Source organism: Syngnathus floridae, chromosome 8 (assembly GCF_059516105.1).
Source record: "Syngnathus floridae isolate MCC-2025c chromosome 8, RoL_Sflo_1.0, whole genome shotgun sequence".
In the NCBI taxonomy this organism is placed as follows: domain Eukaryota; kingdom Metazoa; phylum Chordata; class Actinopteri; order Syngnathiformes; family Syngnathidae; genus Syngnathus; species Syngnathus floridae.
The window spans coordinates 4,164,655-4,189,961 of NC_142420.1; the positions used below are offsets into that span (position 1 = coordinate 4,164,655).

Here is a 25,307-nt window from a genome sequence, read left to right on the forward strand (position 1 = left end):
TTCGCGATGTGCCTCAATCGATGGTGCATCTCTTGAATGTGAAACTTCTTGCATGTTTTGTTGCAGGGCTTGCCGTCCCCATTGGCTGTCTGACTACAAAGAAGGCTGCTGCTGTCCAGTCCAGGTTGCTGCTATAGTCAATTGAATTTATAAACACAGCGTGTAACTTCCAGGACCTTAGCTTTCAATTCAAAGCAGAGTTGCTAAACTACACGGCCAGCCTCGGCACATGTACTGGGTGGTACCACCCAGTTCAGAGTGAAGTAAAGGCCAGAATGTTCTTATTCATACCGGCATCCTTATGAAATTGACCATATCAGAAAGGCTACATGAATTCCAAGTGCGGCCACCGAGTAGCAGCATATTTGCCTCAACCTGTCTGATGCTGGGTCAATGCGATGCACCTTTTGTTGTTTTGCCCAAAACAACCTAAGAAATAAAGTACTGCCGTTATCTCGCCAGTGTGCATGTGTGTTCAAAGTACAAAACTCATTTGCGTGATAGTCTAAACCACATGCTAGATATTTGCATCAACCTGTCTGATGCTCTATTTAACTGTATGCGATAATTTTTAACAATTTTAATCATTTAAATTTTTAAGTACATTACAAATGAAAGGCGCCCCAATTAGACAGCTGGGTCAATGTGACCCGTCTTTTGCGGTTTGTTCTGCCCAAAGCAACCTAACAAATGCACATAAGTACTGCCGCTATCTCGCCAATGTGCGTGTCTCTAAAATGTACAAAGCAAGCAAATTCATTTGCATAATAAACTTCCAAACCACATGCTAAAAAAATATTCATGTGATGCAGAAAGTCTTCTGTAGCTTGCTAAGATTTGCCAATTTGAGCAATGCCGTATCCGAACCCGAGGCTGGGGGTTGCCCGTTTTTTTACACCTCTGCTAATGTGTATCAAGCATACCAGATGGTGTTTTAGAACAGCCTAGAAATTAAGTTACAAAAAGTTAAAAAAACGTACTAAAGTTTAAAAAAGTTATTGATTATATATTTGCTCCAAGGAGGGAGTATTGTCAAACGTCACCTCCTTCATAGTCTGCGCATTGTTGTGTGCTTCGCAGCGCGGTGTAGACAGCAGGGGGGGCAGGCGGCGCAGGCAGCAGGGGTGGGGAATCGAACCCTGGATCTCAGGTGTTCGAGCGCAGCGACGGAGCCACTCGCCAAGCGTGGCGAGCTCGGCAGTGACCCCGCTTTCACTTCGAGTCATTCTTATACGTTCAGTATTACGCTCCGCGCGTGCTGGGTAAGTACAAAAGAGAACTGGCGGCCGCCGATTGCCAGGTCACGCTGGCCGACCGGTTCGTGACACGGCCTCATGCCCCGTACAGCCCTGGTTCGATCCCAGCGGTGGGAACTTTCTCCGGCCCGCTTTTGTAAGCGTCTGAATACATGCATATAGGTTGCATGTCGACGAATTTATTTATGTGTAAACGCCCAGTGTGGCCCCGCCTGCAAGTGGGCGGGGCGATGCAGCTGGCCCCGCCCCTGGCCCCACCCTACAAAACGACAGTAGGGTAGGGGGCGGGGCCCCATCGAAATGGCCCCGCCCCCTGCCCTACAAAAAGACAGGAGGGTAGGGGCGAAGCCCCGCCCCTGCCCTACAAAAAACAGGAGGGTAGGGGCGAAGCCCCGCCCGCTACCCTATTGTCTTTATATACAGTATATATATATATACAGTATATATATACTGTATATATACTATATATATACAGTATATATATACTGTATATATACTATATATATACAGTATATATATACAGTATATATATATACAGTATATATATATATACAGTATATATATATACAGTATATATACACTGTATATATATACAGTATATATATATACAGTATATATATATACAGTATAAATATATACAGTATATATATATACAGTATATATATATATACAGTATATATATACAGTATATATATATACAGTATATATATATACAGTATATATATATACAGTATATATATACATATATACAGTATATATATACTGTATATATATACAGTATATATATACAGTATATATATACAGTATATATATACTGTATATATATACAGTATATATACTGTATATATACTGTATATATATATACTGTATATATATATACAGTATATATATACAGTATATATACTATATATATACAGTATATATACTGTATATATATACTGTATATATATATACAGTATATATACTGTATATATATATACTGTATATATATATACAGTATATATATACTGTATATATATATACAGTATATATATATACAGTATATATATACTGTATATATATATACAGTATATATATACTGTATATATATATACTGTATATATATAGTATATATATACTGTATATATATATACTGTATATAAAGACAATAGGGTAGCGGGCGGGGCTTCGCCCCTACCCTACCCTCCTGTCTTTTTGTAGGGCAGGGGGCGGGGCTTCGCCCCTACCCTCCTGTCTTTTTGTAGGGCAGGGGGCGGGGCCATTTCGATGGGGCCCCGCCCCCTACCCTACTGTCGTTTTGTAGGGCGGGGCCAGGGGCGGGGCCAGCTGCATCGCCCCGCCCACTTGCAGGCGGGGCCACACTGGGCGTTTACACATAAATAAATTCGTCGACATGCAACCTATATGCATGTATTCAGACGCTTACAAAAGCGGGCCGGAGAAAGTTCCCACCGCTGGGATCGAACCAGGGCTGTACGGGGCATGAGGCCGTGTCACGAACCGGTCGGCCAGCGTGACCTGGCAATCGGCGGCCGCCAGTTCTCTTTTGTACTTACCCAGCACGCGCGGAGCGTAATACTGAACGTATAAGAATGACTCGAAGTGAAAGCGGGGTCACTGCCGAGCTCGCCACGCTTGGCGAGTGGCTCCGTCGCTGCGCTCGAACACCTGAGATCCAGGGTTCGATTCCCCACCCCTGCTGCCTGCGCCGCCTGCGCCCCCTGCCGCCTGCCCCCCCTGCTGTCTACACCGCGCTGCGAAGCACACAACAATGCGCAGACTATGAAGGAGGTGACGTTTGACAATACTCCCTCCTTGGAGCAAATATATAATCAATAACTTTTTTAAACTTTAGTACGTTTTTTTAACTTTTTGTAACTTAATTTCTAGGCTGTTCTAAAACACCATCTGGTATGCTTGATACACATTAGCAGAGGTGTAAAAAAACGGGCAACCCCCAGCCTCGGGTTCGGATACGGCATTGCTCAAATTGGCAAATCTTAGCAAGCTACAGAAGACTTTCTGCATCACATGAATATTTTTTTAGCATGTGGTTTGGAAGTTTATTATGCAAATGAATTTGCTTGCTTTGTACATTTTAGAGACACGCACATTGGCGAGATAGCGGCAGTACTTATGTGCATTTGTTAGGTTGCTTTGGGCAGAACAAACCGCAAAAGACGGGTCACATTGACCCAGCTGTCTAATTGGGGCGCCTTTCATTTGTAATGTACTTAAAAATTTAAATGATTAAAATTGTTAAAAATTATCGCATACAGTTAAATAGAGCATCAGACAGGTTGATGCAAATATCTAGCATGTGGTTTAGACTATCACGCAAATGAGTTTTGTACTTTGAACACACATGCACACTGGCGAGATAACGGCAGTACTTTATTTCTTAGGTTGTTTTGGGCAAAACAACAAAAGGTGCATCGCATTGACCCAGCATCAGACAGGTTGAGGCAAATATGCTGCTACTCGGTGGCCGCACTTGGAATTCATGTAGCCTTTCTGATATGGTCAATTTCATAAGGATGCCGGTATGAATAAGAACATTCTGGCCTTTACTTCACTCTGAACTGGGTGGTACCACCCAGTACATGTGCCGAGGCTGGCCGTGTAGTTTAGCAACTCTGCTTTGAATTGAAAGCTAAGGTCCTGGAAGTTACACGCTGTGTTTATAAATTCAATTGACTATAGCAGCAACCTGGACTGGACAGCAGCAGCCTTCTTTGTAGTCAGACAGCCAATGGGGACGGCAAGCCCTGCAACAAAACATGCAAGAAGTTTCACATTCAAGAGATGCACCATCGATTGAGGCACATCGCGAATGATGACACCAAAGTTGACTTTATTTACAAGACCACCAACAGGAAGCAAACACACCACTGTTGATTTTATTCACAAGAATGCCCACATGATGCATGACGATTCAAAACAAACCAAAAAATGGCTCTGACTAGATTCAAATAACAGCTTTTACTCTTACAGAAAAATGTACCAACATTCTGCAAGATTCTGAGTTCGGTGGCCATTTTAAAGCAGGGTTTCCAAAGATGACTTACTGATCGCAACAGAGACCGTTTGTACACTTGTCGTTTGCATCTATGGGTGTCCGGCTACTTGGCTTTTGTCAACAATTTAGAATGCATGCAGCTTTTCTTTGTGTAGTTAAAAAAATAAATAAAAAGCCTGACACTGCATATTTAAGTCAATTTTGTTTCAGCCTAACTTTACAATTGTCTTGTCATTGAGAATGTCTCAAATGATTCCAGTTTGTATGCACGATAGACTGCCAATGCCAATGTTTAAAATGGACCACTTGAATTCAGTTCACAGTTTAATTGCAGTTCAGTGGTACACACACACAATTACAGTACAAACAGTTCATTTCATGATTAAAAAAACAACAGTAAAACAACAATATTGCAAAATGACGCGGCGCTGAGAGAGAAAGAAAGCGGCATCATGCAGATAGCCAGTGTGCACACCCAGTGAAAAAGTGGAGGGAGGGAGGGAGGGAAGGAAAGAAATGACAAAAGAAAAAACGCAGTCATACTCTCCTTAAATGCTGGCTGGGCGCTTTGCCCTCGCCGCATCCGCACCCGTCCGTCTCGTGTCGGCCGCTCATCACGGGCGAAGGTTGTCTCCCCCCCGGCCGGTATTCGACGTTTGGACTCATCCTCCGCCTCGTGCCACTGCAAAAAGAAAAACGGCTCTCTGTTGCATGCGGTTCACTTCTGTGGACGTACTCATTACCTGTCTATTAAAGCTTGCTCCTATTTTAAGCTCCCTTTATTAATAGCGTATGCACACATGAATGTTTTTGTTTTCTTTTTATGTCTGTTCCTATATGAAGAATTCAATGCTTATAATTTCTTTCTTTGTCGTAAAGTGCTTTGAGCTGCATTTCTTGTATGAAAGGTGCTCTACAAATAAAGTTTTTTATTATTACCCTCTGGTCCCGCGGTCCTGTCCAGTCCCTCTCTGTGCAGGCACTCGTCCGATCCAGTGCCCCAGCAATCCTGAAAGGCAGACATATTGTGTTGGTTTTGGCAAGGGGAAAAATTCCACTAGCACCCCCCCCCCAACCTTGACTAAGGTAAGTTTGAATCAGGTAACTAGCGGCACGCACGGGCTGGCGCATGTCTCATACGGCCCTCCCGCATTGGAGCGATCCGGGTTATGAAATGTTTAACCCCTTACAAAAAGGGAGGGAGGGAGGGAGGGAGGGAGAGAGAGAGAGAGAGGGCGAGAGGAGATGAGAAGAGGCTTTGGTGCGCACTTAAGCGCAACCGGCCAGTTCCCCCTGAGTAGAGCTGGCTTGGCCCAGAGAGGAAAAAAAGAGGAAAACGTGACGTCACGGAGAGCGTCACGGAGAAGCTCCTTGTCCTCGACACCGTCGACGACACTGGGACCCAGTCTGGCAGACATTATACCCTGGTATTCCACAAAGGGCAAGGTATAGCCACGTTCCATCCTGAGTGCACCAGGCCATGCAGGTACTGCCGGGCGCGTTGGAGAAAGAGAGAGAGAGCGAGAGAGAGAGCGAGAGAGCGAGAGAGAGCGAGAGAGAGCGAGAGAGAGCGAGAGAGAGCGAGAGAGAGCGAGAGAGAGCGAGAGAGAGCGAGAGAGAGCGAGAGAGAGCGAGAGAGAGAGAGAGAGAGAGAGAGAGGGGGGAAGGGAAGGGGGGAGGAAGGGAGGCAGGCAGGGGGTGTCTACTTTGCCGATTCGTATCTAGAGGGTCACAGCAACCCAAATGCCCGTGCGTGCTACTAGTTACCCTATTCAAACAGACAGGGGTAGGGAAAGCACAAAAGAAAAAACAAAGTCATACTCCCCCGAAACGCTGGCTGCATCTGCACCCATCAGTCTCGTGTGGGCCGCTCGTCACGGGCCAAGGTCCGGCCGGGTCTGCTCCGGCCGGTGTTGGACTCGTCTTCCGCCTCGCACAAGTGCAAAAAGACAAACGGCACTCATTTGCATGCGGCCCACTTCTGTCAACGTGCTCATTACCTGCCCCCTCCCTGGTCTTGTGGGTGCAGCCCAGTCCCTCTCGGTGGAGGCTGGCGCTCGCCCCATCCGCTGCCAGGTGAAAGGCAGAAAAATAAGGAAATTAAATTAAAACCAACAGTGTGTACACTACGCTTGCAGATTGGATTGCCATGTCACCGCCTCTGGCCAGCCTTGGCCAGTCGTGCATCAGGCTCCTCTTCAACACTTGGCGACTGCTTTCTTTGGGTGATTCCTTCCTTTGCACCCCGCTCACCAATCGCGGGTCTGGTGGCCTCCGTCCACCGGCTCTTCGTTTCATACATCGTCTCTTCCACCTAGCAAGACAAGCACAAAAGTCTCGCTGCGCCGTCGCTTGCGCTTGCCGTCGCTTGCGCTTGCCGTCGCTTGCGCTTGCCGTCGCTTGCGCTTGCCGTCGCTTGCGCTTGCCGTCGCTTGCGCTTGCCGTCGCTTGCGCTTGCCGTCGCTTGCGCTTGCCGTCGCTTGCGCTTGCCGTCGCTTGCGCTTGCCGTCGCTTGCGCTTGCCGTCGCTGCGCGGTCGCTTGCAGTCGCTTGCGCTTGCCGTCGCTTGCGCTTGCCGTCGCTGCGCGGTCGCTTGCGCTTGCCGTCGCTGCGCGTTTGGCACTCAATGAGGGCTGCACAACATTTTGGAAAATCAATGATATGGCAGTATTGGGCCAGACCACTGCATTGAGGCAAGTTGTGCAAAATTCTTGGATGGAGGTTAACTATTTGATCGCAATAAGATCAGTTAGATGAGTTAACTTTAACTTACATCAATGACTTAGTCTTAACTCATTACAAATAGTTAGGCAAGAAAGCATGTTTCATTTGAGACATGAAAAAAAAAAAAAAATCTTTGCTGTCTTAAAATGCATGTCAATAACCTAGACCACCATATGGCAGTTTTCCAATACACGTGCAGCCCTACACACATGTCACCATTGGTGTCCAAATGGCAGCCTCGGGGCAACTTGATCAACACACCACACGACTGAACACGACACTGCTTTGTAGGACTAAATATCAATGGCAACATTTCGTGATTGATTTAATGAATTTGCGTCAAAGAATTCTGAATTTGTTTCAGTATGCAGCCCTCAAGCAGACATTGGGACACCGCTGGTGTAATTTTAAAAAAAAAAAATCCATTTCACACGTTGAAGCTGCGCAGGTCGACGCCTCCAGGGAAGCGGGTCTCCCTCAGAACTCGGCGACTTCAGAGCGATGCAACAGCGGTCCGTTGACCTCTGATCAGATCGCGTCACATCCCGGTCGCCATCTGCAGAAACAAATGTTAGAAACTCAAAGAGCACCCCAAGTTGTCGGTCACTTGCTTACTTGATCACAGCGGCTAGCTACTATTGGTGAGCGTCGCCCGGTCGGATGGGGCCGTGCGTCACCCCCCCCCCTTTTGCGTCCGGCCTGCAAATGGCAGAACATGCAATGAGTTGGGCGCTGCTCGCATCACTACGTCTTCCTCGTGGACCCGCTCGCCCAAACACCGCCCCCTCACCTAGAGAACAAAGGACACACAGCTTCGATCAAGCACGACAGCGGTAGGTTAGAAAAAGACTAAATGCTACCGTCTCGCTCCAATGCTGTCCTACACCTAGGGGAGAACAAAGACCGCAAGTACCACAGCGGTGGTAGGTTAGGGTTAGATGAAGTGCAACAGTGGCAGGTTAGAAAAAGACAAAATGGTACAAGTCAAATTGCAAAATTGGACATTCGGGATCGGCTCGCTCCAACGCCGCCCTACACCGATGGGGGAGAACAAAGAACGCAGCGAGCACGACAGTGGCAGGTTAGAAAAAGACACAAAATGGTACAAGTCATATGGCAAGCTTGGACATTGGTCTCCGCGTCAAAATTCAGTTTTGTCTCCATCCAAGTCACCACGTCCTCCCCCAAGTGAGCCGTCAATGGCAACCAAGCACAAGACACCGCTGGATCCAGATAAGCCACAACCTCTTAAGCAAGACCAACCGTCAGACCCCCAAACACTGTCCCCACCTGCAACCTTTCCGTCGTGCACCCATAACCAAAGGCAACCACACTGCCCCCTCCTGGGCACATGATCCGCACATGTTGACTTTTGCAGCGTGCTGCTTGATTCTTGACTTGATATGGCATTGCTCCTATGGATATGGCATTGCTCCTATGGATATGGCATTGCTCCTATGGATATGGCATTGCTCCTATGGATATGGCATTGCTCCTATGGATATGGCATTGCTCCTATGGATATGGCATTGCTCCTATGGATATGGCATTGCGCCTTTGGATAGGCCACTGCGCCTTTGGACAGGCCACTGCGCCTTTGGACAGGCCACTGCGCCTTTGGACAGGCCACTGTGCCTTTGGACAGGCCACTGCTCCTTTGGACAGGCCACTGCTCCTTTGGACAGGCCACTGCTCCTTTGGACAGGCCATTGCTCCTTTGGACAGGCCATTGCTCCTTTGGACAGGCCATTGCTCCTTTGGACAGGCCATTGCTCCTTTGGACAGGCCATTGCGCCTTTGGATAGGCCATTGCGCCTTTTCATGTGGAATTATATACTTATTCCATTCGGCTCCTCTTGCAGCCTACAAAAACACAGACAGACATTAATTGTGTGCTGGAAGCTAAAACTCGACAACCATTGTGTGTTGGGAAGCTGAAACTTGACAAAAACAGGTTTTCACCTGATTTAGGACTACTCTTCCTCCGTGTCCTCAACATCACTGAAAGGGCTCCTTCAAGAGCCTCCTGCTTGCTTTGTACAGAAGGATGCTGGCTGGGCGGCCTGTTTTAGTGCTACAAAAGACAAGTAAATGATTGCAACAAAAATAGACATTGAGTAGAGTGCCAATGGCATGATTTTTTACCAACAATTATACATACTAGGAGTTTTACATTTGAAAAAAAAAGTTATTATATTGTAGTAAGTTACGATAATCTATCAAAATTATAGTTAATACTTTAATTTGATACATTCTAAGTAGTTTTACATTTGAAAAAATATATAATCATGACAAGAATTATTAAAGATTATAATTCATATTTTAATTTCATCATCTACAACTCACCTCACATTGGACAGATGATCCAGGTTGGCGGCGTGGCGTCCAAAACGGGAGAAAATAACCCGCCGCGCAAATGTTTGTTGCGTAACGGAACGTGCGGGCGGGCCATCTTTGAATGGATTTGGTCCGATTTGGACATGACGTAACATATACGTTGCATTCACCAGCAGTTTGCATGACACGGAAATGGCACACGGATAATATAAAATAATTAAAAAATGGTTTAGTTGACTAGAGTCAAACTAACATTTCCTATAGTCAGACAAACGCGCGCTTATCGGCGGCGTCATTAACGAACCTTCTATAGACAGACTAATGAAAAAATGCTGGCCAGCATGAAAAAAAACAACCGCGAAAGACATTTAAAATACCACCAAAACGCGCAACGACGCGACGCAAAGTGGATTGTGGCGTGCCGTGCCGAAACCTCAAGCACTCCCTAGACAGCGAAAATCCTGCAAGAAATAATAAATGGCATCGTAAGAAACTGCAAACATTTGCTCACGGGCTAAATGGCCTGCGGCCTACAATTTACCTCCAGGCCCACCGTCGCGGTGGACGTGACGTTGCCGAGTCACGAGAGTACGACAATCTTGCGACAAACTAAATAAATTTAAAAAAAAAAAAGGCTTGTGAGAAAAAGCAACAAAGCGTGCCGTCGTGAGAAACGGCAGGAGACGACAAACATTTGCTAGCATGCTCGCTTACCTGAGAAACCGTCCGCCGCCGCCGCCACGCGCTCGGTGGCACCTGCATATGATAACTCCCCTTGAGCGAGCACACCTGTCTTCAATTGACCTAAAGCCCTGACGTCACATCCGTCGATTCAAATCTTCTTCTCCTGATCGTCCAACGGCGCTCGGCACACTGACGCCACCAGGTGGTCGCCAGGTGTCATGGTGACTACTGTGGAAAGGGTGGCTTCGGACTATCCGTTGAAACTTTCAACACCGAACATGTTTGGATGGAGGATACCCTATCAATATGACCAAATCTCCTTTGGTTTCCGAGCAGGCTCTGGTCGAGTGGTTAACGCCATTGCCTTCAATCAAATGAAAATATTTGTATCGAGTATATTTGTATTGTATATTTGTAAACGTGCTTTTGTTGTGCAATTAACCCTTTATTTATTTATTCTCTCTTTTTTTTTAACCTCGTGCAGTGTACCTACACATATTGTCATATAAAATGTCTGATTTTTATGTTTTAATTGGCGAATATAAAAACAAGGAATAAGACGCCAGACACGTTTTAACATAAATGTTTATTAAAAATAATAATATCAAAAGCAAATTTCAAACCAGCAATCTAATGTGAAATTGCAGTAGATATATTGGATAACAATATTTAGGCGTATATAGGTATACACGTTATTTCAAAACGACTATAAGTGTTATACTACGACACAAGTGTTTACCAGCTCAGTGGCCTGAGAGGAGAGTGCCCGCCCTGAGTTTGGGAGGTGGTGGGTTCAAACCCCTGCCGAGTCATACCAGTGACTATAACAATGGTACCCATTTCTTCCCTGCTTGGCACTCAGTGAAAGGGGTTGAAATGGGGCCCCCCCCCTGCTGCTCACTTATACTCCGGTGCGACTTACAGTCCGAAAATTACGGTAAGTTCAAAAATATCAGAGGAAGTGATAAACAACTGAGGTGATTTGGTTGCATAAGCAAGCCTAACCCTAAGCACAGCAAAAGCGAGAGCAAGCCTAACACAAACCCTAACCCTAAGCACAGCAAGAGCTCTGGTCGAGTGGTTAACGCCATTGCCTTCTATCAAATGAAAATAGTTCATCCTAAAATGAATGGTTCTTGCAAAAATTCTGCGGCCGTTGCAGTGCTCCCGTGGACTCATTTTCAATTCAGTTGTTAAGAAACACCACACCGTTGCACAGAGACAATTCTTGAGTCATATCAAATAAATGATTTTCAAACGGGTCCAAACAAGTTTTTCCGGTGGCACCTGCTATTCTTCCTAAAGTGATTCGTTCTTTGTTTCCTTTCATATATAACCTCAACCAATCACTGTAGGAAGTGATTCGTTCATTCTCGTTCACTGCAAAGATTTGTCCTTTTGAACGAATCGTTCACTCACGAGCCAACACTAGTGTTAAGTGTTGTATTATAGAAAGAAATGTGTGAATTACCCGAGCCAATTATTATTATATATACATTTTTTGTAGTTGTATTGTTTGATGTATATGTTGTTCCCACAGAATGTTCTAATATAGAGAAAAATGTGTGAGTTGCCGTTGTCGACATTACCGTGTTTACTTGATTGTTTTTTGTCTGGTGTATTGCTTAGTTGTGTGTGTTATTGTATTTAAAAAAAAAATGCTCTGTTTGCGCCTTCAATAGAGGTACTTACCTTAACTATGATTTGGTCCAGCAAAAACAAGGAACTACATTTATCTAGTAGAGTATTTTGATCACCTAAGCACTAAGAAATTTTGAATGAGTTCATTTGTTTCTAATGTATTGAAAATATATAGAGACTTGTGGAATCGACCAAATGTGGACACATGCAAGTTTCGTAAATGGAGTATAAAAAAATACTGACTTTGTGGCATTATTGAGGCACAGTGAGGTATTCATTCTAACACTTGTATCATCATAATAAATTTATTTTGCATAAGCAAACAAATACATACCAAACGGCACACCTTTATAGAATACCCACCTCCTGCTTGAGCTCAATTCCTGTGACCTTATCTTGAATAATTGAACAATTATTCACCTTTTATTCAACATTGAATAATTTGGATAATTTCAATTTCCCTGTCAAGACGCAAAGTTTTGTGAATATATGCTTATGTAACATTGCTAAAGAGAAAACAGAAAAGTGCAATGAAAACATAAGGGGAAAAAAAGCTGAAAATATACACAAGCACACACTTCCTGACCCGTTGGGCTGAACCAACATCCGTTCGGAACCACAGTGGAGCTGCTCCCCCTGCTGCTACTCGGAGGAAACTGCCTCTGGGGCCCCTCCTCACACCTCTGTATCCTTGCCTGGGCCTTTTACCTACGAGTTTGTGCGCGTGCGAGTGTGTACGTGTGTATGTGTGTGTGTTACTTGCCATTCCATCATTATTATCCTGACACTAATATGCATGTGACCTCACCTTCCTATTCGCGCTTTTGCAACATCTGCTGCCATTGTTATCTCTTTTATTTCACCTCATGGCCATCTCATCAGCACTTTTCACAATGCAATAATAACAAAATAAAGCTGTATAGGAGTGTCTGGACATACCCCAAAGTACCACGTTTGGTACTTTGGAAGAGAAACTGTAGGACAGCGATTACGCAGTTAACACTTAAATGTGCTGTTTCCGTTCCATTGTTTCCATTATATGTGTGTATATATATATATATATATATAAAATATACACACATACTCTCCCTCTTCCCATCCCCCATTGATGAAAGTGTTGCATATAGAGTCAGGGTGGCCTGTGTGGTCAGAAGCAGCTGATAGGAGTAAATTCAACTCAGCAGGCCTGTTGTTTGTGTTTATGTTCTGTGTGTGTGTGCATATGTGTGAGTGTGTGTGTGTGTGGTGTGTGTGTGTGTGTGCACAGATGTTGCTTCACTCGTTTCAGCAACTTTGCAGGGACTCCATGAAAACACAATCCATCATAGTCTCCTTTCGCAGGTGGTCATCACTGGATTTTTTTCTTTACCTCAGACTTAATTTATTTGATTTAGTTTTATTTTTGGCTTTAAAATGATTTTCTTCTTGCATATGTCATCTTAATGGAGTTAAAGTACGTGTGAAGATGTCTTCGGATATGTGTTTGCTTTATCTAATCTCTGACATGATATATTTGAGTTCTCTTAATGTGCTGCCTCAAAAAACACAAAGGGCGAAGTTTCACTCTCAATCTCAGCCCACTTGTTTTGTTGTTTTTGTTTCTTTTGCATTAGCAGTTCAGGTTTAAAAATGCCTGTGTGTATGTCTGTGTGTTCATGTGTGTGTGCGTACCTGTTGTGTGAAGAAGAAGTCTTTGCGGGGTCACATTTAGCTAGAAAAGCAAAGAAATGCTGCAGGGCTGCTTCAAGCAAAGTGAACCTGGCTGGAGGCAAGAAGTGTCTTTTCCAACCATGAAACTTCACATATGATAATGATGATAAAATGATATGATAATTCTTAATGGGATCGCAAATATACCGCACACGGACAAAAGCCGAGATAGCAATTAAAGTAGGTGATAGGATGGGTACCATAATCTTCCCAGCCAAGTGTTTTTCGAGTATTTTGATTAAAATCCCTACATTTCTACTTACTGTATTGAGAGTGAGCGTGTCCCACTGTTTTTGTCTCTATGTCGATGGCTTTTTTAATCTGAACATTTGCTTGCAACTTGTCGCCTGATGTCTGGAGGGCCTCTACTTGTAAGAAGAAGGGCTCCATAACCTGGTTTTGCTTTAACACCTTGGCTTCCCATTTTGATCGGGTTGGAATCATCCAGAGGACAGCAACAGCTCGGACTCGGTGACGTGTCGAGTGTCCAGGCCTATTCAGCCTGATGAATGAGAACAACCGTGGCTAACCCACACTCATGATTCCCCCCATGCCACCTCAAGTTGGTACCCAGTATTATTTAAACTGGAATTCAGGAGGCACCGCAACCGGGAGGTGCCGGCTCCCATGAGAGGCCCTAAGGCCAGTGGAAGACCCCACCCCCACCCGAGAAGGAGTGGGCGAAAGGAAAAGGGGTCAGACTGGAGAAACATCAGAAGTTTCCTCTGATTTTATGTGCTCTCTGATAACATTTGATATTGGCAGCCATTTTATCTTTCCAATTTAACAATGTTTTCTTAACTCAAATGACACTTTTTCACATCCATTCCTACGTAAACACTGTTGAAAAATGAGAACTTGCCTTGTCAAAGGATAGCGTCTCCAGCTGAGCCACGCCACCAAAAGGACACCATGTTTAAACTCTAACGGGAACCATTGAGATCCCAATGATGCCAGATTTGGGAGAACATATCAAGTGCAAACTATGTCCTTTTATATACAAATCAAATCTTAGTTTTTTAATCTGTGGAAAACCCCACACATAAAGATAACACCACGCACATAATGATTTTTTTCCACTATTAGTCTAGAATTGAGTCCTGGAGCCGACACCAATAATAATTGAACAACAATGGGGTAAATGCTTAACACAATTCAAAAACAATATATGGTCTGTATATTATTTATGCTGATTGAAATAAAAAGTCATAAATTACCCCCTGCCCTTCTATAAAAATGCATGTGAGATCTCACCTGTATTTCAAAATTAAATTGCAGTCTTTTTATAGCAAAAAGTCCACAGGACTATAACAACCGTTCCTACCCCACTGATATTTGAATCTTATCAAATTAGCACTTTCTAATGAAATGGGAGTCTGAATTAAGAATCCCACGTTGCCTGGGTTGAAGTGCGAGATTATTCGAGAGTGTGTCGAGGAAGGGGGGCATTCTGATTATTGCCAGCCCTTGAGGAAATGCTATTCCCGTGTTCCCAACTCTCAGGGAGAATTAATTCGGGTGCAGAGCAGCTAGACATGCATGGCTAGCTCCAAAGTTGCATTAACATTAATCACAGGTGAAATGTATATCATTCACACTCACCTCTGGATGATGAGCTGCCGCTGCCAAGAGGTCAAATGTAATGATTAAAATATGAAATAAAATCCATTATAACACAGACAGGCCAAGGAAATGAGTTGGAATCTGTGTTTTTTACACTGTGCATAATGTGTAAGATACATATTTCAAAAGCAAAACATATACGTTGAATACAATTGAATCCCATGGTGATGTATGGACAAATTAATTAAGCATATTGATTGGACAGTGCCGTGTGGATTTTTAATTAGCATATGCTTCAGTGTGTTAAACATACCTGCGCTCCCTCTGTGTGGAACCAGGCGGAACCAAGCAAGTTGGCAGAATGTGGCTCATATTATGATAAACACAGGATTAACACACAACATTCTCTGTCATATTCCATACTGCAAACTCCAACTCAACCAAAAATTTAGAATTAATTTAATATGCTGTACACGTTGCCGCATGAGTGACGCCGCACAAAAAAAAAAAGAACTAGCTTTCTCTGCTGTGCACTAGGCAACAATTAACACAAACTTAAATGGCTGACTCCATGAGGAAGATTTTTTTATCCTTCGTTTTAAAAAGGTAGCAATGTTGGAAAAAGTTGTGAAGCGATTTATTTTGGGGTCTATTTTTTGTAATATTATAAAAACCTGGTATGTGAATATGGGCGTGTAGACTTTTGTGTAAATATCTCAGTGCAGGTGGGATAAGGATGTGAACTGCCATGTTAATGACCTTTCCTTGAGCTAATTGGCGACAGGAATCAGCCAAGCTGCGGTCTAATCAATATGACAAGATTGGAGCAGTTGATTAAATCTGCCCCGCCCTGTAAACACACACACACACGCGCACATGCACACATGCACACACAAACGGAGCTGCCAACGTGGAGTGAAAATGCTTTGATCGGCAAAAATATTTAAATATACTTTGTCCGAGTGTATTTAAATACATTTACTTGCCAGTACTTTTGAATATATATGTTTGAAACAGTTTGTTGCATTTAAATTAAAATCCGTCGATTCTGATTCTTGCCTTACAGGGGGAAAACTATTTCTCTAAACCTCCGTGGGACATGTATAAATAAAATAAGAAAACCAATTTGATTTAACTTGAAAAAGCGAGTCCAATAAAAGTTCATTCAGCGTGCAGCTTTGCACATCCTTGTCCCTCTGTGTTCCACCTGAGAATAACATTTATGCCAGAATCTAACAATTAGCTGTTCTTCCCTTTTCATTATTTGTCCTCTTTAAGCACAACCATCACCAGCCTAATTTCCAACCAAGTGGGTTTTTAAGATGCGCTCTAATAAAACGCTTCGCCTCCTCGCAGTAGCCGGCCGGCGCTCCAGTTCGAGCCTTTCTCGGGCCCCCCGCCGGGTGTATTGATAAGCAGCACTGAACCCTGCGGTCAGTGTTTAATTGCATTATTTGGAGTCCTCTAGTCATCCAGCTCTCGCCTCCTTGATAGGAGGGAAGAACAAGTGTTTACTGATAAAGTGAGGTGAAGATCAAAAAGGATACACGGGGAGAGAGAGTGGGCGAACAGCCGGGAGTTCTACGTAAGATATTGATGGATAAATGAAAGCTTCAGAGCCCTTTTCACCCTTAATATCTGTAATTTATGTTATTAGAAATGAGGGAGGGGTTGAAGGGTTGGAGCATAGCCTCATTGTTCAATACTCATAGCCACAGTTCAACCCTCAAAATAGTCCCAAAGGACTACACTACCTTTTGGTCTTTTGTGTAAAGCATCATTCAGATTTAAGATAACGTTATTGCTGCACTTAAAAAAACACAATAGACTGTCAATTATTGCCATCAAAAAAAAGATTTACAGCATATCGGTGATGTGTCATCGTCATTGGATGCTGTGCTTTTTTTTTTTTTTTTTAAATTCAAACCAGATTTGCTTTGCAAAAACGGACTTGTATAAAGTGCAGGAGCTGCGCTTTGATTCTTCCTACCGTTCAAATTTACAAGAACACAAACGTCATGTATTTCTCCAAGCAACTCAAAATCTTATTGCTGCTGCAATTGTTACAAATAACCACTAGAGCAACTCTGTTGTTGCCACGGTGACCTTGGAATAACACAGTTGCCAGTAAATAATTATGCTAGACCAGCCTGGACACCTCTTTGAAGTGCACTGCTAGCTTTGTAGCAATATCAAACCAGAAAATGATCACTGATGTTACATAGGTTTACACAAAAGTGCATTTTTATTTTGTGTTCATTCTTTAAAGTTAGTTTTTTTGCTTCACGTACTTCTACAGACTTTTGAAGACGTGTATGAACATGCACGACAGCCATTTAAAGGCTTGAAAATATTGCTTTAAATGTTGCCTTAAAGTCTGTCAAGGAATAATTACTCACAAGCTCATTATGACTCTACCCATCCTCCACGCAGAAGGCGATTTAAAAAAAGGATTGAACAGGGTGCCACGCTTGAGCACTTCCCTTCCTCTCACACTGAAGTTATTGTGGTGGCATCTGAAAGTTGCATTGTCCATTCCCTCATGCCCTGTACCCCTCTATCCATCGTGCACCCCCTCCCTAGGCTCCTACTCCACTGCACAGACATGCAAAGGTCAGAGCTAAGAGCATCCCTCTATTCATGACTAGCCAGCTGGACCCTCGTCTTCACCTGGTGCCTGATCATAAATGGACTTAGAGTATGACACATACTTGTTGTGTTCTTAGCAGCTTTTTGTCCTTCAACTTCATTTGGGATGAGACTACATCCATCCAAATTGTGCAATGGAATGGAAGAAGACCCCCCTCACCCAGTTGCTGTGGCGGTCATTGTGGTCGCACCCCTTCTTTTCAAAGGAGCCTTGGTGGAAAATACTCACGGTGTTGTAATGTGTCACGCTTGAACTGAATGGTCGGAAGGGACGTGGAGCGTAGCCGCACTTCCTGGCAACACGACATTTTGAGCATATTGTGACTAACTACATCATCATCACGCCAAGTTGACCAATGTGTTCAAGAGGAGAGTTTTAATGAGGTCTCGATGAGTGACCACCACTGCCCCATGGAACAAAGCAGGTTTACAAATTGTAAAAAAAGCAGGTTTACCCAATCCTGGTTGTGCTCGTTTACACCAGCTTCCAAATCTGTTTGCATCATCAATCAAGTTTGTACCTGTTTTTCATGCGCAACCACCAGGCCAGTCTGGGAGATTTTAATCAATCGTCCGAGGGTGTGGAACATTTTTCGAACACCTAGGGTAACCTGCAGTGGGACTGAGGAGGATAAAAAAAGAGAAAATCAAGGACTAAAACGAATTCTTGTCAGCTACTCAGTGCAGATGTTTCTGCTGTCAGACTGCAGCAGGAAAGAACGAAAAATGTGGAAAATGCATTTCTTCCGAGAAGATTGAGTCTCGGAAATAGAGCAGTACACCAGGATGAAAAATGTGCTCCTCACCAGTTTCTAGAACAAACCACATCCATACACCATTGACAGCAGCACGTGAGCTGGGGAAGCTGGATGTTAGCTTTACAAAGCAACAGGTGGTTGCTTTCCTGCAGACCAACGGAATAAACCTGAACTGTGACAACATCCAAGCACCCCATCATTTACCCAGAGGCTAAATTCAACTCGCCCCCAAAAAACAGGTGCCATCTTCACGTTTGCACAAGAACACACTTCTTAAACAAGAGGAAGAGGATCCAATGTTTTCATCAATAGACATCTGACAAAGCACAACAGATGTCACCAGGAGAGCGTATTATCTGTAGAAGCAGAAACATTCAAAATACTTGGATCACAAATTGCAGGATCTTTATAAAGCTGAAAGGAACACTGCAGGAAGCCAAAGTGTTGGTTGTAGGGACCGTCGAAGTCTTGGTAGAATATCAATGATACATAAGAAGTGCAGTATATGGTTGCAACAATTCAAAAATAACGTCACAGCAGCATGGCTCATTCATACACATCTGGAAATAATGCACGTTACTCAAAGGATTAAGGAACAAAATCTCCTGAAATTGAAAACATTTCTTTATACAACACGCAAGACTTGGAATATAAAATGGATCCAGATCCAATACCTTATTTTTCTCCATCACACACAACTATTTTATCGATTTACAATTAACAGAAGGGAAGTTGTCATTCATTCATTTCAATAGCAGAAGCTTAAATGCAAATCTAAATTGATATTCCAAAATCCATGATAGTATAATTGCAATATCTCAAACTTATTGAAGAATTTTCGGTTATGACTTAAGGCAGGTGAAGACCCGCACATATTGATTAAAAAATAAATAAAAAGAGCAGCACCAGATATCGAAGACAAACCACAAGAACACAAGATGATAAAACAAAAACGCAGATAAAGACACAGTGGTGGCACTTTCTGCTAAAACAAATCTGAGAATCCAAGTGCTACTCTACATGCCATCAGAAGTTAATAATGTGGCAAAAATACTAATTAATATGAAACAAACATTCCCTGTAGTCATTTTTGAGTTCCAAACCGTTCATAATAATGATATATATCAGTCAGACCACTGTGTAGGACTGGAGTAATGATTTTCGACCAAGCAATCAAATGGACTACCATGTTCCTTCTTGCTGCACCCTTGTGATCAATACCAATGTGACCTGTACCCAAATAGAAGCATGGCAAAATTGAATCCGTTTTTGAGACAAAATGGAAGCCAACTGAAGCACACTTAACCGAGGAAGGATTAGAAGTGAAGCGTTGAGCAATGGTCCAAAGTATGTAGCGGAAGGGCGAATTGATCTCTGCGAGAGGTGGTTTGAATGTGTGTTTGTGAGCAGGATTGAGAATTGTCGGGGGGGGTCACGTCCGAGTTCAGTGTGCCAGAGGTCTCCCAGCTCCGGCTCTTTGATTCGGCTCCCTCGCGGCTCAGAGAATTTCCTCTCTGGTTTCCCAGTGCCGAGCCCACGCTGGGCAAGGAGAGCCGCAGCCAGGAAAATTTATGTTGATGTCAGCAAAGAAAACAGCAGCAAAGCCTTGGAGCACGTCTCACAATATTTGTCAAACAGCAGTCTGTCCATTCTTTTCTCGCCACTCTCCTCTTTCTATGTGGAATATTTCCACTCATACCTTTTCTTGGATCTTACATGAATGTTGGCGGGTGGTTTCACACTACCCGTGACTTGTTGACTCTGTTGACGGGGGCGCTGGTGACCGCAGTTCTGCATGTGGGGGGCATGTTGTCATCCCACAACTTCTGATAATGAGCGCATGGATGAACGTGGAATGTTCTGACATCTGCTTGGACCAAAAAGCCTCGTGAGACACGTCTATGCAGGCCACAAGATTAAAAAAAATGACCTTCCGTCAAAACTGATGGAATGCTCACCTCTGATATTGCAAAGTGACACACTGTTGACCAAATGAGGTCACGTTTGTTTGCAAGAACTCCGATGGCTTACAGTGTCGAATTTAACGCTCCAAAACAAGAGATCACAACCAGATGCATCAAGTCTCCCGTCTTTGTTTATCCTAAAAAAGAAAGGGAGGAAATAAAGTAGCCTGCAGTATTTTCTTCCAAGTGAAATGAGGAAACCATTGAAGACACACTTGACGAAAACATCATCACCTTAGACATTCTGGTCGTTCCTTTCACATCCCTTTCCTGCTTGGCATCTATCCGTCATCTTATTGGTTGGCATGCCCGGCTCCTGCCATCATCACCATGGCAATGCAAGTGTCCTCCCGTTTGCCATCACCATGGCAATGGGAGTGTCCCCCAGCAACCATCAGCATGGGTTAAGCCTCTTAACCAGGATCACCATGGCAATGAGCGCCCGCTGAATCGCCGGGCTGAGGAAGATGCATGGTGGTGATATGATGATGGTATTTTTTTCTTCCCTTCTTTTATACACGCCGCAGTCATCTATGTTGTGTTGTGTACGTGGTGGGTGGGTGCTGCCGTGTCGCCGCCACCTCTAAGTGGGCCCGGCAGGAGGCCTCCACGGCATCATGGCGCTGAAGACACACCAGGTAGCATCAATGTGGCATGCCTGCAATCACACACACATGCATGCTGAGCTAATTGTGCATATTAACATACAACACTGGGTGTTTGGTTGCAGAGAGCCGAATCTTTTGTGTATTTGTGTACTGCTGTGTGTGTTCATATAAATGCTCAGGACTGTTTGTGCACATTTAGCAAAAGAGTAGCACACAAGGAAGAAGCATCACTTCAAGGTATGATATGTTAATAAAATGTGTCAAAATGTCTGGAACCTGTTCCCTCTTTATAAAGCAACGTAGAGCCTGAGCGCGGCTAATTAGCGAGCCCATCTGTTCGCTTGGGCAAACTTGTTGGGATTTAGCGGAGAAACTGTAAAAAGACGTGCTCGCTTCTGCTCTTCGCAGCAGATGACAAGTGTGAGAAAGACCAGATTTGATTTCCCCTCGCCGCCAGTCCTTTTGTTGACTCTTATTCAATTCAGCATCTAATAATAATTGTGTGTTACGTAAACTTAAATGTTATTTCATTTGTCGATTGAGACTTTGACATGAAGACACACCACATAAACAATTTCCCTCTGTCTGCTCTTTGTCTTTAAATCTATATACATACTGTCGATATGTACACATGTCTGTGTATTCATTTAAAGCCATATTATCAACATGGCAGAAAACTTTGTGCCGTTGTGGGAGTGAACACCCACCCATTACGTTCAATACAGGAGAGGCACACGGTCAACTTGACCGAAGCATAACGGACTCACTGGAGATGGGCACGCACAAAAAACTGCAGGATCTCCACTTGATGTAAAGTTGATCACATGATTAAACAACTGGCTGCCAATTTGCATATACAATCCCACAGTGTAAACAAATAATAAACACACAACATATTCTATTCACATACATAATATTTCATGTTCCTTCATATACAGATAGTTGTGTCTTCATCCTTTAGGTAAACATACAAAAAACTTGTCCATCCATTTGAAAGCATGTCTGTCCTTTGACAGTCCACACATATTTTATCATGGTTTACACAATATATGTAAATATACAGTGAAGGAATACAGTCACTACTACTTTCTTGTTGTAAAAAAACAGACCCAGACAACAGCAACGGTGGCTGAAATAACACCTATGACAGTTGGTCCTCTGTGTTCTTATTGTTTCCTCTGTGTGAGAAGACATCACTGTTGTCTTTTAAGCACCTCTGTCCCGCCTCCCAAACTATTTATTTTATTCTGTTTAAATAGCCCTCCTAAATCCCAGCCTGCATCCTGTGTGCTGGGATGTTTTTTCACTGGGGGCACTTTAATGATTCCCTAACTTGTTATGCTAATCAAAGCACTCCTCTCAGTCTGTGCAGCACGAGTAAGGATTTATTGCCCATTTGCTCGGAGGGAGAAAGAACAGAAAGAGAATTTGGAGTAATTAATCCCGTTAACCAATAATAATTGGGTCCAAAAAAGAAAAGACAGCCACTGGGAGGAGTTGTAGTTAAGCTTGCTTCCTGTGTTTTATTTTAAACTTAATGTTTCCTCTTGTTTAAACTTCCTCCCAGGATTCCTGCTAATCTGCTTGCCCGTTCACTACTGGTGGGTCGAGGCCTACAGAGTAGGTGCTTGGATAGTGTCAAACATTAGCGAGGATGTGGTCTCCCAAATTGTACCCAAAGCTAATTTGAGAAAGACGCTTTGATTATGATTGCAGGAGTTTGTGAAATAAAACCATTGGACAAACAATCACTCACAGTTACGAACAATTTAGAGTCTTCAATTGAATGGAATCTAAGCCAGAGTACCTGGAGAAAATCAGGGAGACTAAGCCTATAATCTAAATAAATAATATTCTTTTATTTTTAAAAAAAAATTGGTATAGAGCTTGATTAGATGTGAAGTTTTAAAATATTTTAATGAGTGTACTAAAATATATTTTAAAATCCTTTTAAATTGCATGAAATTAATCATACCTTAATTAAAATCTACCCATATATGTTTTTCAAAATGAAGAAATATTTAATTGCTAAGGCTATAAAGAGCTCGCATTAACAATTCGCTATATGTTCCCCCTTAACGTTACCATTAACTCCGCCTTGGAGAACACTTCCACCGCACTGTTTTATATCAACACGTTTTTAGAGCAACAAACATTTTCCACTTTTTACAGAAGAGTTCCCATGCACGTTACCTTTTATGATCAGCTGCAATAACAGGCAACACTAACTGGTTCCATACCCGAGAATCACTCGCTAGATCCCTCGAGAGAAACACTCATCTGTTTTTGTCAGTACCATGCCGCGACTGTAAATGGAATAGGCAGATCTTAATTTCATCCACTTTCAGGGAATTTACAGGCCCAAACAAGACCACCTGGAATATATATTTGGGTTAGAACAAAAGATGTTGATGTAGTAAAAGACTTGGTGGGAAGGTAACAAAGCACAACATTTCATACTGTAGTATAAATTATTTGGTTATTTACTAATACTTTTTAATTCTTTTTAGTGAGACAACAGCTCCGTGTAGTATAAAGGTAACAATTCTTGTCACCAAGTCCACTGCCACGCCAAGTTGACTTTAGAACACGGGTGTCAAAGTCAAGGCCCGGGGGCCAGATACGGCCCGCCACATCATTTTAAGTGGCCCGCGAAGACAAATTATGCATCGAATTCATGTCAATTCCAAAATTTCTAATTGTTTTCACTTTTAAAAAATAGAGATATTGTTAGCAATTAAACATTTTTTTATTTTTAAATATTTGATTTGATTTCAATATTTCATTTTTAAATATTTGAACAGTTTTTATTAGTCTTATTATGTTGGGTTGACAATTCTAATGGCCCTTTAAAGCAAACTATGACTATGATGCGGCCTGCGACAAAAATAAGTTTGACACCCCTGCTTTAGAACCTTAAAATTCAATGACCAGGAGTTTATGTTTGTTCTTTGCTAAATGTTGTTTAGATTGTTCCCAAATCCTGGTTAATAGCCACTTTGGGTCAGATTAAGGGTGTGGGAATAATTAAGAGATTTTATAAACGCGGCTAATGTACATCAAGTGTCACTAAGCAAGCAGGGAAGGCCGTGTTGTTCTCAATGTGAACTTGCAGTCCTGCGGCTCCCAAACGTCACAGTTGGCTTTTTAGCATCCACAGTATGGCTGTTGTCAGCATTGCGGGAGGCGAGGGCACGGCCATGGGGTTGGACACCAGGACCAAGTGGGGGGGAGCGGCTGACACTTCCTCTTGCAGGCTCATTAATGACTCTGAATAGTCATGATTTTGTTGATTTGTTTTCCCATTCTGGCCACATTTTCTTTTACTGATGCTTATTTATTTTTCTGTTTTACTGTTTACCTCATCAACCCCCCAGGCTGCCGCCGACGACCGCCATCATCTCATCTTTGCCTGCACCATATGGTTGCAGATCAAATTGTGTCAAACATTTTGCCCTTGCAAGTTTTTGCAATTTGCAGTTTACCAAACGTGAGACCTGTTGAAAGCATGAGTGATAATGGACGCCGGCCACCCCCTGTTGTTTTTGTCCCGCCGTAACTCCCTTCAATTAATGCTTCAGCAGGAGCTTCCTTGTAATAACACTTGCACTTCTGAGTTGTCATGTGCATGAGAGCTACGGGATAGCTAGGGGAACCGGGGAGATAAACCCCGGCTGTGGTTTGCCACCAGGAAGCCGTGACGGGCCTGTGAATGTTTGACGACAACGGGAGGGGACACAAGTGATTGGCAGTTCGGGAGGAGGTTTGGGGTTGACTAACATGCTAAGCTAGTCTATCATTGTCAGTGAATACAATCAACCTGGCGCCAGCAGGATAAAAGATGACAGCTATAATTACCCATTGCCATGGTAATCGCTTTCGCCATGGATGGCCGGCAAACCCCTGCCTCCTGGTCAGCATTTAATCACATTTAGGCTGTCAGTTGTCGGGTAGACAAGGCCTGGCCGGAACCCTAGGATGGGCGCCGTCAATGGGGGGTCCTTCTGTGTTTTTAATCATCCAAACAGGGGGATATCGGAGCCTAAAAATACAAAGATTATGTGTGTGTGTTTACAGACGTGAGCGTAGGTGGACTTTTTGATTGCGGTGCACAGGATGCATCTTTGTGGTTATCTATAGAATCCCTTTGTAACGCCGTAAAACAGCAAACATCATCATTGTCTCACTCCTGACTCCTTTTGCTTTTATCTCATCGTCATTTATTTATTTAGCAAATGAACCAAAGTGAGTTTGATCCAGATCATAATTGTTTACCCAAAGTTTTAATAGAATTTGTTTTATGAGCGGCTCAATCAGCCTACCATGCATGTTTTTGGGATGTGGGAGGAGTGCCTGGAGAAATCCCACGTAGGCACGGGGAGAACATGCAAACTC

At 43.3% G+C, this 25,307-nt stretch overlaps 2 protein-coding genes across 11 annotated transcripts in view; both read right to left on the bottom strand.

Moving 5' to 3' along the window:
- Positions 1–3,633: 3,633 nt before the first annotated feature.
- LOC148394052 (uncharacterized) lies at positions 3,634–11,303 on the bottom strand. Of its 7 annotated transcripts, XM_088383451.1 has the most exons (10): positions 10,050–11,302; positions 9,877–9,944; positions 8,961–9,796; positions 7,614–8,861; positions 7,432–7,554; positions 6,432–6,589; positions 6,276–6,344; positions 6,097–6,205; positions 5,215–5,284; positions 4,091–4,957 (listed from the first exon to the last, which is right to left on the bottom strand). In XM_088383451.1, exons 6-10 carry the CDS (start codon positions 6,575–6,577, stop codon positions 4,938–4,940), a joined length of 414 nt encoding a protein of 137 aa, XP_088239577.1. In that variant the 5' UTR covers positions 6,578–6,589; positions 7,432–7,554; positions 7,614–8,861; positions 8,961–9,796; positions 9,877–9,944; positions 10,050–11,302; the 3' UTR covers positions 4,091–4,937. The 7 variants fall into 7 exon arrangements, 4 of the variants coding, with proteins under 4 accessions (XP_088239577.1, XP_088239574.1, XP_088239575.1 ...); XR_015859939.1 differs by adding an exon at positions 3,634–4,024 and having other exon boundaries at positions 4,819–4,957; positions 6,097–6,344; positions 6,432–7,554; positions 10,050–11,301; XM_088383448.1 differs by having other exon boundaries at positions 6,097–6,344; positions 10,050–11,303.
- A 6,312-nt stretch (positions 11,304–17,615) lies between these two features.
- The window catches only part of tmtc4 (transmembrane O-mannosyltransferase targeting cadherins 4), a 66,227-nt gene continuing 58,535 nt past the window's right edge, over positions 17,616–25,307 (bottom strand). For 2 of the 4 annotated variants that reach the window (XR_015859925.1, XR_015859922.1), the window contains exons 23-24: positions 20,299–20,962; positions 17,619–20,207 (exon numbers count right to left, since the gene is read on the bottom strand). The gene's annotated coding sequence lies outside the window, so the exon portion shown is untranslated. Of the gene's footprint in view, positions 20,208–20,298; positions 20,963–24,770; positions 24,955–25,307 lie in introns of all 4 variants that reach the window. The other 2 variants (XR_015859923.1, XR_015859924.1) reach the window with 2 other exon arrangements.